This window comes from Limulus polyphemus, unplaced genomic scaffold (assembly GCF_000517525.1).
Source record: "Limulus polyphemus unplaced genomic scaffold, Limulus_polyphemus-2.1.2 Scaffold2324, whole genome shotgun sequence".
NCBI lineage: Eukaryota > Metazoa > Arthropoda > Merostomata > Xiphosura > Limulidae > Limulus > Limulus polyphemus.
Window position 1 is genome coordinate 105,327 of NW_013667934.1, and position 13,042 is coordinate 118,368.

At 30.2% G+C, this 13,042-nt stretch overlaps 1 protein-coding gene across 1 annotated transcript in view; it reads left to right on the plus strand.

Annotated features, from left to right (window-relative positions):
* Positions 1-13,042, plus strand: part of LOC106466618 (collagen alpha-1(IV) chain-like) — a gene marked incomplete at its 5' end in the record, with an annotated part of 138,773 nt that overhangs the window by 75,988 nt on the left and 49,743 nt on the right. The window contains 3 exons of the mRNA XM_022394658.1: positions 2,469-2,630; positions 5,208-5,390; positions 8,070-8,200. Of these exons, the coding sequence (XP_022250366.1) occupies positions 2,469-2,630; positions 5,208-5,390; positions 8,070-8,200 (476 nt within the window). The remainder of the gene's footprint in view (positions 1-2,468; positions 2,631-5,207; positions 5,391-8,069; positions 8,201-13,042) is intronic.

A 13,042-nucleotide genomic window follows, 5' to 3' on the forward strand; every position in this document is an offset into this window, starting at 1 on the left:
ATATATATATATATATTAGTACACTTTAGCTAACACTTAACAACATATAAGAAAAACATGAAAGATTTACATAGAAAATATCATTTTTATTCTGAGCTGCAGGAAAGAGTTGAGCAAGAGAAGCTAACCTCACAGCATGTTATATATGACTTCTTTCTGACTCATGCTTTGTGAATTATATTTTTCAGTTTAAACTTACTCTCGGATACTTTTAGTTATTTTCTTTTTCATTACAAGCATGACAATAATATACTACAAATCAAACAAAGGCTTTCTTTCTGTGGATCTCCTGTGGCACAGCACCAATTAGTCACCCAGAATATGCCTTGTTTTTCCTAGTTCTCTCAGGATCAAAATCAGTGAGATTCTGGGTTATGTTACGTGATAATATGATAGTTTTATGATAGTAAGGCTTCCATTATCACTAGGACTAATTCTTGCTTCTTCCAATACCACTTAAGCAACATTTAATTAATACGAGTTATCAGAACCGAAATTCTGTTGGTGAGAGTGATGCATGTGATGCAGATGACTAAATGAAAATGCAACACAAACTGGTATTTTACTGTCTGTTTGTTGTACATGAATTAGTGATAAAATATCATAGCATAAAAACCTCTGTCTATCACATATGAATTGATATGTATTATAAGATTTGTCAGTAAATATATATATTTTTTTTAGAAAACTATTTCAAAAGTAATTAATTTAGAAAATATACGCTGATTACCCTACAAGTTTAAACATGTTAGTACCTGCTATCTTGGGAATTATGACATGGTAAAGATATCTAATGTACTTATCACTATATACACAGTTAGGGTAGGGCAGGAGGGGCAGTTGCCCAAGCCACAGCTCGAAGGGTGGTGCAGTGTGAGCATTAATCCTGTGATTCAGTGTTTTATGCAGTAATGTACAGACTGGAAACTTGCCCAGGGCTCAAAAATGATGGCTATGGCTCTGACTATATGTGTAAACATTTTTGTTCATATCTAATGTCCACCATTTTAAGCCCTAAATGACCAGATTTCTACAGACAATATATATAATCTTTAACAGAATGATTTCAGTTATACATGAAAATTATGTGCATACAGTTATTTGTTGTATATGTACAATAAAGAGGAGAAAAAGGCATCTATTGAATCTATTCTATACATGCATAGATATATGTTGACACAACATAAAGACGAGAATATGTTACCTAATTAATGGAAAATATTCTTACATGTATCAAAATGTTTCATCGCCAGCTTTAAAAGAAATGTTATGCAAAATATGAAATTTAAAAAATGCAAAATATTTTGAGCTACAAAATAAACATAAAATAGAGAGAACTTTAAGAGATTTTTGTACTTATTTAATCAAGGAATTGAACCGATTCATTATTCGTAATAATGTAAATGTTTGATCAGAAATAATTATAATCAATACTACTGTGATAATACAGAGAGGTTGAATATGTTATACTAAAATTATTTTGGAGCCTCACTACATTATTACAGTTCTTGTCATCATGTCCATCATGCTCTATCTGAAGAAAGTATACCTCTTTATAATTCCCCTATAACGTAGTTTCCACTGCAATAAATTCCAAAGCACACCCCTTTCTATAATCCATCTAGTGTACATAAACCGCAGTCTTTCAATGTCCATTTCAACAGTTTGATCTCAAAGAAATCCATTGGTACTGTATCTGGCAACTTGACAAGTATGATTTTGTGTGGAACAGCATGAATACATGTTCATTGACCACCTGTTTGAAATATGCAATGGTTGAATGTGAGGTTTGATTGGAAGCCTTATTTTAGTAAACCATACCCTGTTTCCCTCATTTCCAACAGAAATCCTTCTATATTACTATATGTATTGTTACCTGGGCCACATGAACAGCTTTTCCCAGTGAACTTTGTGTTTGTGGATTCTTACCAGTTACAGGATATTGCATTTTGTTTACCATTGCTGGGGTACATTTGTTGCAGATTTATTTCTAGGTGGCTCTATTTCCCAAGTTGGCCCATATTCCTTTGTTTTCCAATACCATTAAGTACAAGTGATATCTAAGTCATTGAAATTCTAAATCCTTGATCTGAACATATCTTTATGACCTGAGTTTATGATTATTTTGTGTTAGAAAGGACTGTTAGATATTGTACCACAACTTTATTTTGGCTGTGGTTGTCAAATGACTTCTTGATTTACTTTTGAACATTTTTTAATATAACACACTCAGCCCTCTGTATAGTATTATTTTCTGTAGCACATTAATTAATAAAAACTAAATCAACATTCATATCAATTAATATAGAAATCAGTAATATAAACTAATTTTGTGCCACATGAAAATATACAAATTGTTGTCTTTAATTTTATGGACACAAAACTTAAATTAGTCTGTTTGATTATGAGGTTATTGTTATAAAAACGTTTGGGGTATACATGTATATGTATTTAAATGTTTTGTTTAGGTGATCAGGGTGACAGAGGTCTTCCAGGTCTTCCTGGAATGCGAGGTCTGCCAGGTCCTGCTGGACCACCTGGTCGTTCGGGATTACCAGGACCTCCAGGACCATCTGGGGACAGTTTCTCAATTGGTCTAAAAGGAGAAAGAGGCAAAGATGGACTTCCAGGTATTTTGATATTTTCTAAGTTCATATGAAAAATGTATATTATGTGTGTGTATCAGAAAATATATTTGTCTTTAGTTCGTACATGAATACAAAGCAAGGTTTATTGTTAAAAATTAATTATTCTTTTCAGTAGGACAATTTTAAAATACAACATCAAAGTATTAATGTAATTAGTTATATGCAAATATGTCATAATTTTAATAAACAGTACACATGTGAATGTTTTTGCTTCAGGATATCTGTAGCCATGTATTATATTTTGTATGATTTGTATTATTATATTGTATTTTAATTATATTTTTAAAGTTTTGTAATTTCTTTTGTGACCAATATTAAATGGATAACATAATGTACTAGAAAATGGACTCTTGAAAAAGTTCTTCATTTATTTAGTACTGTCATTAGTCTTGTGCATTAAGAATTTCTAATGAGATGGATGAATGAAGTAAGTTACAAAGGCTCTGATGTATATTTGTTTCCTCCATCATTTTAAAAATCAAGTGGGTTGATGTTTTGATAAATGTGTCAGTGATACGAGTCATACGTAGCAGCTGACTGTCATAGCTTATTGGTTACTGAGACAGACTGACTGTTTATACTGTAAAATATTAATTGAAAAAATATATCATAGAGAATTCTAAATATTGCTCCAACCTATTGTGCTTTATGATAGAGAGTTAGTGAATGTGTTTAGATGATGATGACCCCATAGAGTAGGTTCTACCAAGAGTGGTTCTACCTGATTCTAATCATTCTTAATTACTATACTAAATGACAACTGAAGTTTGAACTCAATTTATGTGATGTCCTTTATTTTTTGTTTATTTGCTATAAAGGGCAATAATTAGAAAGAACTTTTTTTTCAAAAGCAACTTAACTGTACAAATCAAAAGTAAAATAATAAAAACGCAACTTGCAAATTTATTAAGACTGTTGTGTGTGACAAATTGAGATATACATGTCATATATCAGTATACCAGGAATTTTGTAATATACACTAATGCCATTTTTATTTCTCTTTTAGCTTATTTTTAAGTGTTTATTTACATACTTTTCTGTGTACGTTGTGTAGTGAAATTTTATGCTAATGATATATGTATTTCATATTACCTACTAATGTGAAACAAAAAATTTATGTAATAAAATTAACAAATTTCATTATAAATTTCTGTGTTAATAATTGAAATAATTATGTTAAGCTTAACAGTTTGTTTCTGATATAAACTGATAATAAAAACTTGTTAATTATATTTATATTAACATGTTGAAATAATTTATTGCATTTATGAAACAAAAAATATTAATTAATATTTGTTTAACTTGTTTAATTATTTATTATGATACTAAAAGTATCAGGACTTTTAATAATATTGCATTCTAAGCCAAAGTATGATTAAGAATTAAATTAATGATTAGAATTCAGTAGCTGAAAATTCAAGGTTGAGTTTAAAAGTTGTTCTTTATTCTTTAATATGCAAAAACAAACAAGCTATCACTTTGAACTGTGTGTTCTCAAAAAAGGAATTGATTATAATTAGTCAGTTTTGTGTCCTTTAAAAGGGGGTTAATTATCAGCCTTAGTTGTTTAATTGCTTAACATGGTAACTGGTAACTATTTTTCAGTTTGTAATACCTAGTCTTAGTATTGAACAAAATGTCAACTTGAATTGTATAGTTATAAAGGAGTGATTACAATACATTCTTGTCATCCACAGTTTTATAGTGATATTTGTGTTTATCAGCTTGTAAAGAACATTTTAGAGACTGATTAGCAGTTGATTCATAAAATTTAGTGCACTGAATGTAGTCTACTTACAGAAGTGTCATCTGTATCAACGTAACAATGTAATTTCTAAAGAAAAATAATATATCAATAAAAATCAGTGATAACATACACAGAGAACAAAATTGTAGAAGTTGCCCAGACTGAGTTAAAATTCTATGGTTAGTGATTTAATTTTTTTTACAGAATAGGTTACCAATTCCTTCTCAAATAATTTATGTAATATTGTGTGTATGTTAGTTAAGTTTATACATATTTAAAATTTACAAAACGTATGTTATGTATCTTACATGTACAAAAAGTATGTTTCTCTGTACACTCTTGTGCAAGTTAATAACCAGTTTTGTTACTTACTTAACTTATAAGATTTGGATTCATAAATATTGTAGATAATAACTACCCCTGTTCCCTCATACATAGTTATCTACCTGTTTCATTCTAAGTTTGTTCTTCATTCTCCCAAATTAACTCTTAAGGTTAATCCTGCAGAAAGATACTAGTTATTAGTCTGAGATATGTGTCTATGAGACTGGAGAGAAGGTCTGTTATTAAACTCTATTATATTGCCATAGAAGGGGGCTTGATGTAGTTACCTGACTGATTGTTTTAGTAGCAAAAAATGCAGCATCTAGTGTAAGTTGCTTAGTTACAGAAGAGAATTGGTTAGTGGAAGAATTTGAAATTTTTCTTTTGTACAATGAAATAATTTCATACACATTATAATGACATTGAACTTTGAGAGGGTGTAATTGATTTCGTTATCTATAAGTGCCATACAACTTCTATCCATTCAGGATTACCAGGAATATCGGGAAAAGATGGAATACCAGGAATACCTGGACTAAAGGGTGAGCCTGGAGAACTAGGAATTAGTTATGGATTTTCTGGTCCTAAAGGATACCCTGGTGATCCAGGATTTGCTGGGCCACGTGGGGCTCCTGGATACATAGGTGAAGTTGGAGTTCCAGGACCACGAGGCAAGTATGAATAGTTTTAGACTGAAAGTAATAGAATATAGTTTGTTTCTTTTTATGTTTAATTAGCATATTAAAGAATATGTAGTAAAACAAATTTTTTATTTACTTAACTGTTTACAAGATAGTAAATAACAAACAGTAGAATGAAGGCAACAACAATTAACATTTGGCACGCGTGTGTATGGGAACAAACATTTAATTCTTGAAAGTTTTGGAATGTGCACATTCCATCTTCAACAAGCTACATTGAACACGGTAAAATATTAGGACAAAATTCATAAAGTTCAAACATTTTGTAAAGCATAATTAAAATGCATATAAAATGGTGAAGTAAATTAAAAAACAAACAAACAAGAAAGAATAGGAAAGTGCAATAATTGTAACAGTATATACAAGTTTTTCAAAACAGACTTAATTGTAGTGAAGCTGTGTTATTATTCAAAATTGGGAGTTTATTTATAATACATAAACTTTCTTTAATTAAAAGTTCAGTATTGGATGCTCCAGATGAGATGACTTTGAAATTGTTAATCAAGATGAGATCATTGTTGTTTCACTATGTGTGCAAATTACAGAGTCTGGAGGATTTGATAGTTTTTACCAGTTCTGCTTGATACTCCCATATGTCCACAGGTATGCAGGTATAATTGGCAGATATTTTTGCCAATGTAAGTTGCATCAGATATTGTTTATACATGATCCTGGAATGCATAGGTAGGTAATAGGTCTTTAGATCTAAATAGATTTTGTATCTTTAAGGGTGACTTAAATCTCATTTGTAGTTGAACTGTAGATAAAAAATTTTAATTATTCTTAAAATTTGTGACTTCACTGTCAAACTTTGCTTACCTAAAAAAGGAACAATCAGTCTTAATGGGTATTTGTCTACAGTATATAGATATTTTTAGGGTTCAGTTTTTGTTAGAAAGGAACTTGCATGTTAGGGCTTGAATATAATGCAAAGGATAGCCATTGTTTATTAAAATATTCTGTGAGGAGGTTATTTTGGTATGAAGAGAGAAGTAGTTAGAACATATGTTATATGCTCTATTGAGAAGACTAAGTATAAGGTTATGCTTAAAGGAGTTTAGAATAAAACTGTCAAAACATGTACGTAAGCCTGTATATGTTTGCTTATGATAAACAGATGTAAAATAGTTATATAATCTGCTGATTGGGATATCAAGAATGGGCAATTTACCATTTTTTTCAATTTCGCAAGCAAAATTAATGTTACATTTTTTTTAGATTTAAATAATCCAGGAACTGTTTGACAGGTGTCTAGCCAAGAATGCTCATAGTGACAAAGGAATATGTTTGCGAGAGTTGGCCCTAAAGGTGACCCCATAGCAACACCATCTATTTGGTCATATAGCTCAGAGTTGAAGACAAAGTGATTATCCTTGAGGGCAAGTTTAAGTAATTCTTCAACTGTTGGTGGTCGAAGCTTTTGTATATTTAATTTTCTTGGGGAAAAGTTTTTTAAGATTATTTATATTGTTTCCTTGAGTGGAATGTTTGTGAATAAAAATTTTATGTCAAAATAAGAAAAAATATATTGATCAGCATTATTCATCTTAGAAATTTCTTATGCAAACAAATGGAATCTTTAACTATAAACTTGTGGGAAACAAGTAAATGTATATTAGGAATGAGGAATTTAATAGGTCTTAAGGAAATTTAGTTTTGTACTTCAGTTTATTAAGGAGAACATCTGTACCTTTATCAGGTTAGGTGACAATGATATTTTCATCATTAGCTAATTCCTTTAATGTGGTATATTCTTCATGAGAAATGGTGGAAACGGGATTGTAAAATGAAGACAAAGCAACATTTTTGAATCTTGTTTTTACAAAGTTCTCTAAGTTCTGGGAACCATTCCTCTTGAAAATACATTGAGATTTCAAAATTTTATAAGTGCTCTCAAAGGGAAACAAGTAATTAGAGAATTTAATTTTAGAGGGAGGTAAGCAAACCTTTAGGGCCATAGCTAGGGCACTTTTACAAGGTTCACTGAGTACAACATCACTGAAGTTAAAAATCACCTGGTTGGGATCAATACTGTTGGTATTTTTATCTGGAATTAAGTTATCAAGTTTGATGTTCTACTTGTCCAGGCAGATTTAAGTTTTTGTGTTAATGTTGTTAAGCAGGTGGTTGTAGTTGAACCATGATAAGTTATTTCTTAGTTCATTCTTTGCTGATTCATGTTGAGTGGTAGACTGTTTCTTTTGTTTGAATTTCAACTTCAGTTCTTCTTCCAAAAGACAACATATTCAAAAATTTTATGTGGATTTGTTAGATATCTGGAATTTTCATTTGTGAAACTTATAATTTTTTTTTGCTATACATATCATAAAGGCTTAGGTTATTCACTTATTTCATTATGTACTAGACTTTACAAAATCATCAACATAGGCATAGCATGTTAATTACTGCTTCACATTATCTCTGACAAGTGCTGATAAGAGTTTGAATGCAGTTTCATTGTGTTTTCATTTTAAACAGCAATAATAAATCAAATACATGTAATCTTTAAATGTTTTTATTTGTGATGTACATGTATGTCATGAACATGTTAAGCCAAAATTGTTACAAGTATTTCATTATGAAACAAATCAGTAGACTTAGACTTTACAGGTTTAAAGATCCAACACCTGTATTTGTAAATTTGAATAGGTCCTCGAGGAATTGATGGATCAGGAGATCTTTCTGGACCACAAGGTTATCCTGGCCCCTCTGGACTAAGTGTACCTGGAATAAAAGGTAGAGCAGGATATCGAGGTATTCCTGGTCCTCCAGGTTTGCATGTAAGTCAAATGTGGACTATTTCTGTCAGTAAAATCTAATTTATACTTTAAAGTAGTATTTATCAGTATTTTTGTTGTTATCAAGAGCATCAGTTAAAAGAACATTTGTTTCCATCCTTAAGTGCTATTGCTTTTTTTGTTGTTGTTGTTTCTTTCCCCAGAGTGCATTTGTTTTTAGGCATTTCAATATTAAGGAATAATCAGTTAGTTGGAATTAGAATAAATGGAAGGAGTTTTTGTGCACAATGTGAAATAGGCCTATGTGTGATTGTACAAATTAAATATGAGATCATCCGTTGCTGAAAAAAAAGCTGCCTGTAAACTGTGACACAAGAATGCACCTAAATAATAGGACCAATTGGACAGGAAACAAGATAAAATAAATGGCAAACTTGTTAGCAGAATAATCAAATAGCATAAGTAATTAGTAGATCTTTATTAGATATTTGTTGAAATTTCTTATCAAAGCAAAAATTAAAGCATTTGTAAGAATAAAGAGAAACAATATGAAAATACTCCAACATAGTTAAATTTGTTTATGTACATTGTATAGGCTGTTCTCCTAAAAATATCATATTGTGTATTTTTCTGTTACATTTTTCTAAGTTTATTGTTAAGTCACTGTATCATCTTACAAAATGAATGTGACTATACTTATTTCTTAATGAAGTGAGAGAGAGAGAGAATTGAATACTAGATGAAAATATAGTAATGTAGTATTATTATATTTTGGAGTTATGAAACATCCCAATAAAAAGTTACTGATTTATTTAAGGATATGTTTAGTGACACAATATTATATGAATTTATATTTCCATTATTATATAGTTGGGTCACTTCTGAAGTATCTCATCACTTTGCACATGGAATTGGGGCCTCATTATTAACATAAGAACTGCCAAGGCCATCAGTTTGACAGTTTTCACTTTTAAAATCAAAGTATCTTCCATTTGTCTGGCAGTTTTAGTGTTAAACATGCAGGTATAACATCAAAGTAATTTCATGTTACATTACAAATAAATACTGTTAACTCGAGGAAATGTTGAAATCAGCAATTTGTAAAATGTACATTACACATCACAGTCTGGTGTATGAATGCAACAGAACAAATATAATAATACATTAAACCTCGGTATATTCTTTACAAAAGAAAAATCAACAGAATATATACATTAGCATAACACATAACATCAGGTACCTTTTGATATGAAATAAAATAACATATAAAAACTGCAAAGAAAGGAGTGACCAAATATGTTGTGACATTAATAAAAGAAAAATCTTAGCATTATATTAATACTATTATTAGCTACACAAATGAAATTTAGCTGAAATAATAAGTTAAAATCAAAGGTGAAATAGGAAAAATAAAAAGCCTCTCAGTGGCTCAGCAGTAATTCTGAAGGTCTGTAATACTAAAAACCAGATTTTGATAGAAAAAAAATAAAGTTTAGATAAAATCTGAATCCAGAGTACAGAAAAATGCTTGGAGAGCAGAACAGTTTTAAAAATTGAAACATCATATGGGTACAATTGATCAATTTGAAATTAGGGTTTAATACCAAAATAGAAATGACATTGTAGTGAAAGTTATTAAAACGAAACTGTTAAGTAAAACTGCAATTTGAAAAATGATGTAATCTTCAAAATAATATAAAACTTTCCATTACTGTGCACCTAACCAGTACAGTTTAAACAAAGTAAATTAGATATTACATGAATGGTACAGTAAACTTACACAAGTTAAATACATATTAGTTAACTAAAATAATAACATTCTTTACAAAATTGGGATTTCCTCATAAGTATAAAACTAAACCTCAGAAAAATTGTGTATATATTTACAGGTATATAAACATTAACTTTGAAGATTATGTGAAATGAGTCTACAACATTCAGCTTTCAATTATGATAATGTAAGATACACAAAAATAACCTTTACTAGAGCATTCGCTTGGAAAATTAATTGAACCATATAAAAAGCATCAAAGAAAACTGAACTGCTATGTTTTGGGATATTGTTAATTAAAGAAATACCTAAACAGCCAATCTGATATGAACAACTCTTAATCAAAGCATGACAACACATTATATCCAGACAAATTGCAAATCCTTTCATACTGTGTTGAAAAATGTGATTTTTTGCCATCTGCATTGCTCTTCCAAGGAATTTTCTACTTTGCATTTCTGCTGAAGGTTGGACCTAAATATTTTGAATTTTCAGCTAAAATAGAAGTCATGAATAGCTACATATATTACAAAGATATAAAATTTCATTCCCGAATCACAAAAATTGTTTCATTAAAGTACTTTTTTTTTATCTTTTCTTCATGTAACCAGATAAGTTACAAATAAAAAAAATCGAATAACGTGATCACTTTCTTAAGTTTGACTTTTTTGTATTTACCTACCAATAACATTTCAGACTACTAATTTTTATTTTAACTATATTTTTTATGTACTGCAATATTGTTATTTCTGTTGCATTTAACAGTTGCATAAAGAAATGAGAAAATACCCTACTGAACATTTTTCACATTTTCAACAGTGAGGGTATTTTAACCATGACATCAGTTCTGCATTTTGGTACAATTGGCTATGCATGTAATGGACTATGTATAACTGGTTGCTCTGTTAAGATCAGCAGTTCTAATTTAAGGATGGCTTTGCTTAAGTCTTATTATCTTTGACATATGCATTTCTTAATATATCTTTGATTCATATTAAAAATACCAAATACCTCCAAACATGCTAGGGTTAACATGATAAGTTTACAGAAAAACATGTAACTGTAATTTAACAAGTACAAAAGTAAATGGTAAAGATTGCAATCTGAATTTATGATCAGATGTTTGTAAATAAAGGAAATACTTGATGCTTATACAGTAACTTGTTTGCCTTCACATACATATCCCAGTACCCCAAAGTAGAATTGGGTTATTTGTGATGTTTGCTAATTCACTAATCAACAGCCCCTATAGTTTATTACATTTGATTAAGATACTAGCACATTGTCCCTCAATCCATGGTAAATAAAAGCAAAAAAAATAAAAATATTGGCAGCCATGCAGTTACCTTCCCTCTATTCAACAATTCAAGAAGAATTAAAAAAAAAAGAATATAACCTTAGTGTATAACAAATCAGGGTGATCAAGTTTAGTAGCAATGGGAATTGAAACCAAGACCCTCAAATCATAACCCCCTTCCCCCAAATCACCAAAGCTAAACAACCTCAAAGTAAAAAAACAAACTTCTGAGACTAAAATTGGTTAGAGCACAGATGACACTTTATTTATCTTTGTTTCAACAACAAAGAAACATAATAGCAAGTAAGCAGTTACATAGAATGTTGAGATCATTAAAAATGCTTATTTTGGTTAGTTGGTTATTTTTATAAAAATTAATTTAAATGTAAATTTAATTTATTGATTTCTAGAATACCCTGAAACAGTAATATAATCAGAAATGTTAATTTCAGTTAATCGTTTTAATCACAATTTCAATCTATCAGTTTGTTTACATAATATTAATCAATGTAATTGCTACCCATAGGAAATCAATTAAATTCTCCAGCTACAAATAAGTTTATGTGACGTTAATTTATGTAATTACTGCTCATAGATAATTGATTTAGTTGCCCAGCTACACCCAAAAGGTAACTCAGAAACTAAGTAATATTTTACATGTTTTTTTTTTTCCCTCTTCAGTTTTGCAACATAAAGTAGGTATGTGGTAAGTAAATTGTAATATTACCACATCAAACTGCAATAATTTTGTTTATACTAGCTGGAACCTTGAATCATATTACAATGAAACACCATTTCTGTGAAAATGTTTTATTATATTCATTCAAACTGTAATATACAGGATGATTCACAAGTCCATTGACAGGCAAATAAAATAAAAACTTGAAAGGAACATAGTTCTTAGTGGTATGGAATGAGATATTATGACCATCCCTGTGACAATATCATTGAAGTCATTCAATATCATACCCTTTGAGACTTTTATTAATGTATATCATAAACCCAAAATGTCAATGGGAAAGATGTAAATAATAGCAACTGAAACATACAAAACCAAAAAATTACCCAAATCACTCCCTAAGTTTGACATTTATAGACATAAATTCATCTCTTCCATGCATATGGCACTGTGTCACAGAAAATCAAATACCAACTATAGAAACAATTGAAATGTGGGTTTGAGGCACAAGGTCATAATTTTTCATAAGCAGGTCATTGCACCTTTGAAGGACCCAAAAGGTAGAAAGGTATTAGAATACAAGATCCCTACATAAAGTTGCACAAAAGAATTGTGTTTCAGCTGCTCCCAAATCTTCTAAATAACAGTACAGCATTTATTTGGAGAACAGTTTAACACAGTCCCACTATATGGAGAGTGTAATCAAAATGCCTGGATTGCTTCCAGTTCATATACTGAATAGTTTCCACATGAATGTCATCCTTCCTATCAGATAATAAGAAATGTGTGTCAGTGGCTAGTACTTTGGGCTCATTTATGCATAGATGCCATGTGGGCAGACCAAGAATAATAACCAATATTGACAACAAAACCACAGGTGTTAGCAATTATCACTCTTCAACAGCATTTTAAATATAGCTATTGATTTTTGATGATGAGGAACCCACTTTGAGACTAATAATGGTTGGAGACAGCTTGAATGGGTAATGAAGAAAAACTTTAATTTAAGTTTAACACAACAGTAAATGTACAACGTTTCGACAAGGTTTTGTCATCATCAGGTACCTACATCAATGTTCTTGAACTCTCCTCCATAGACCAATGACCCAAAACCTCTTGGTGATCCACCCAGGCACC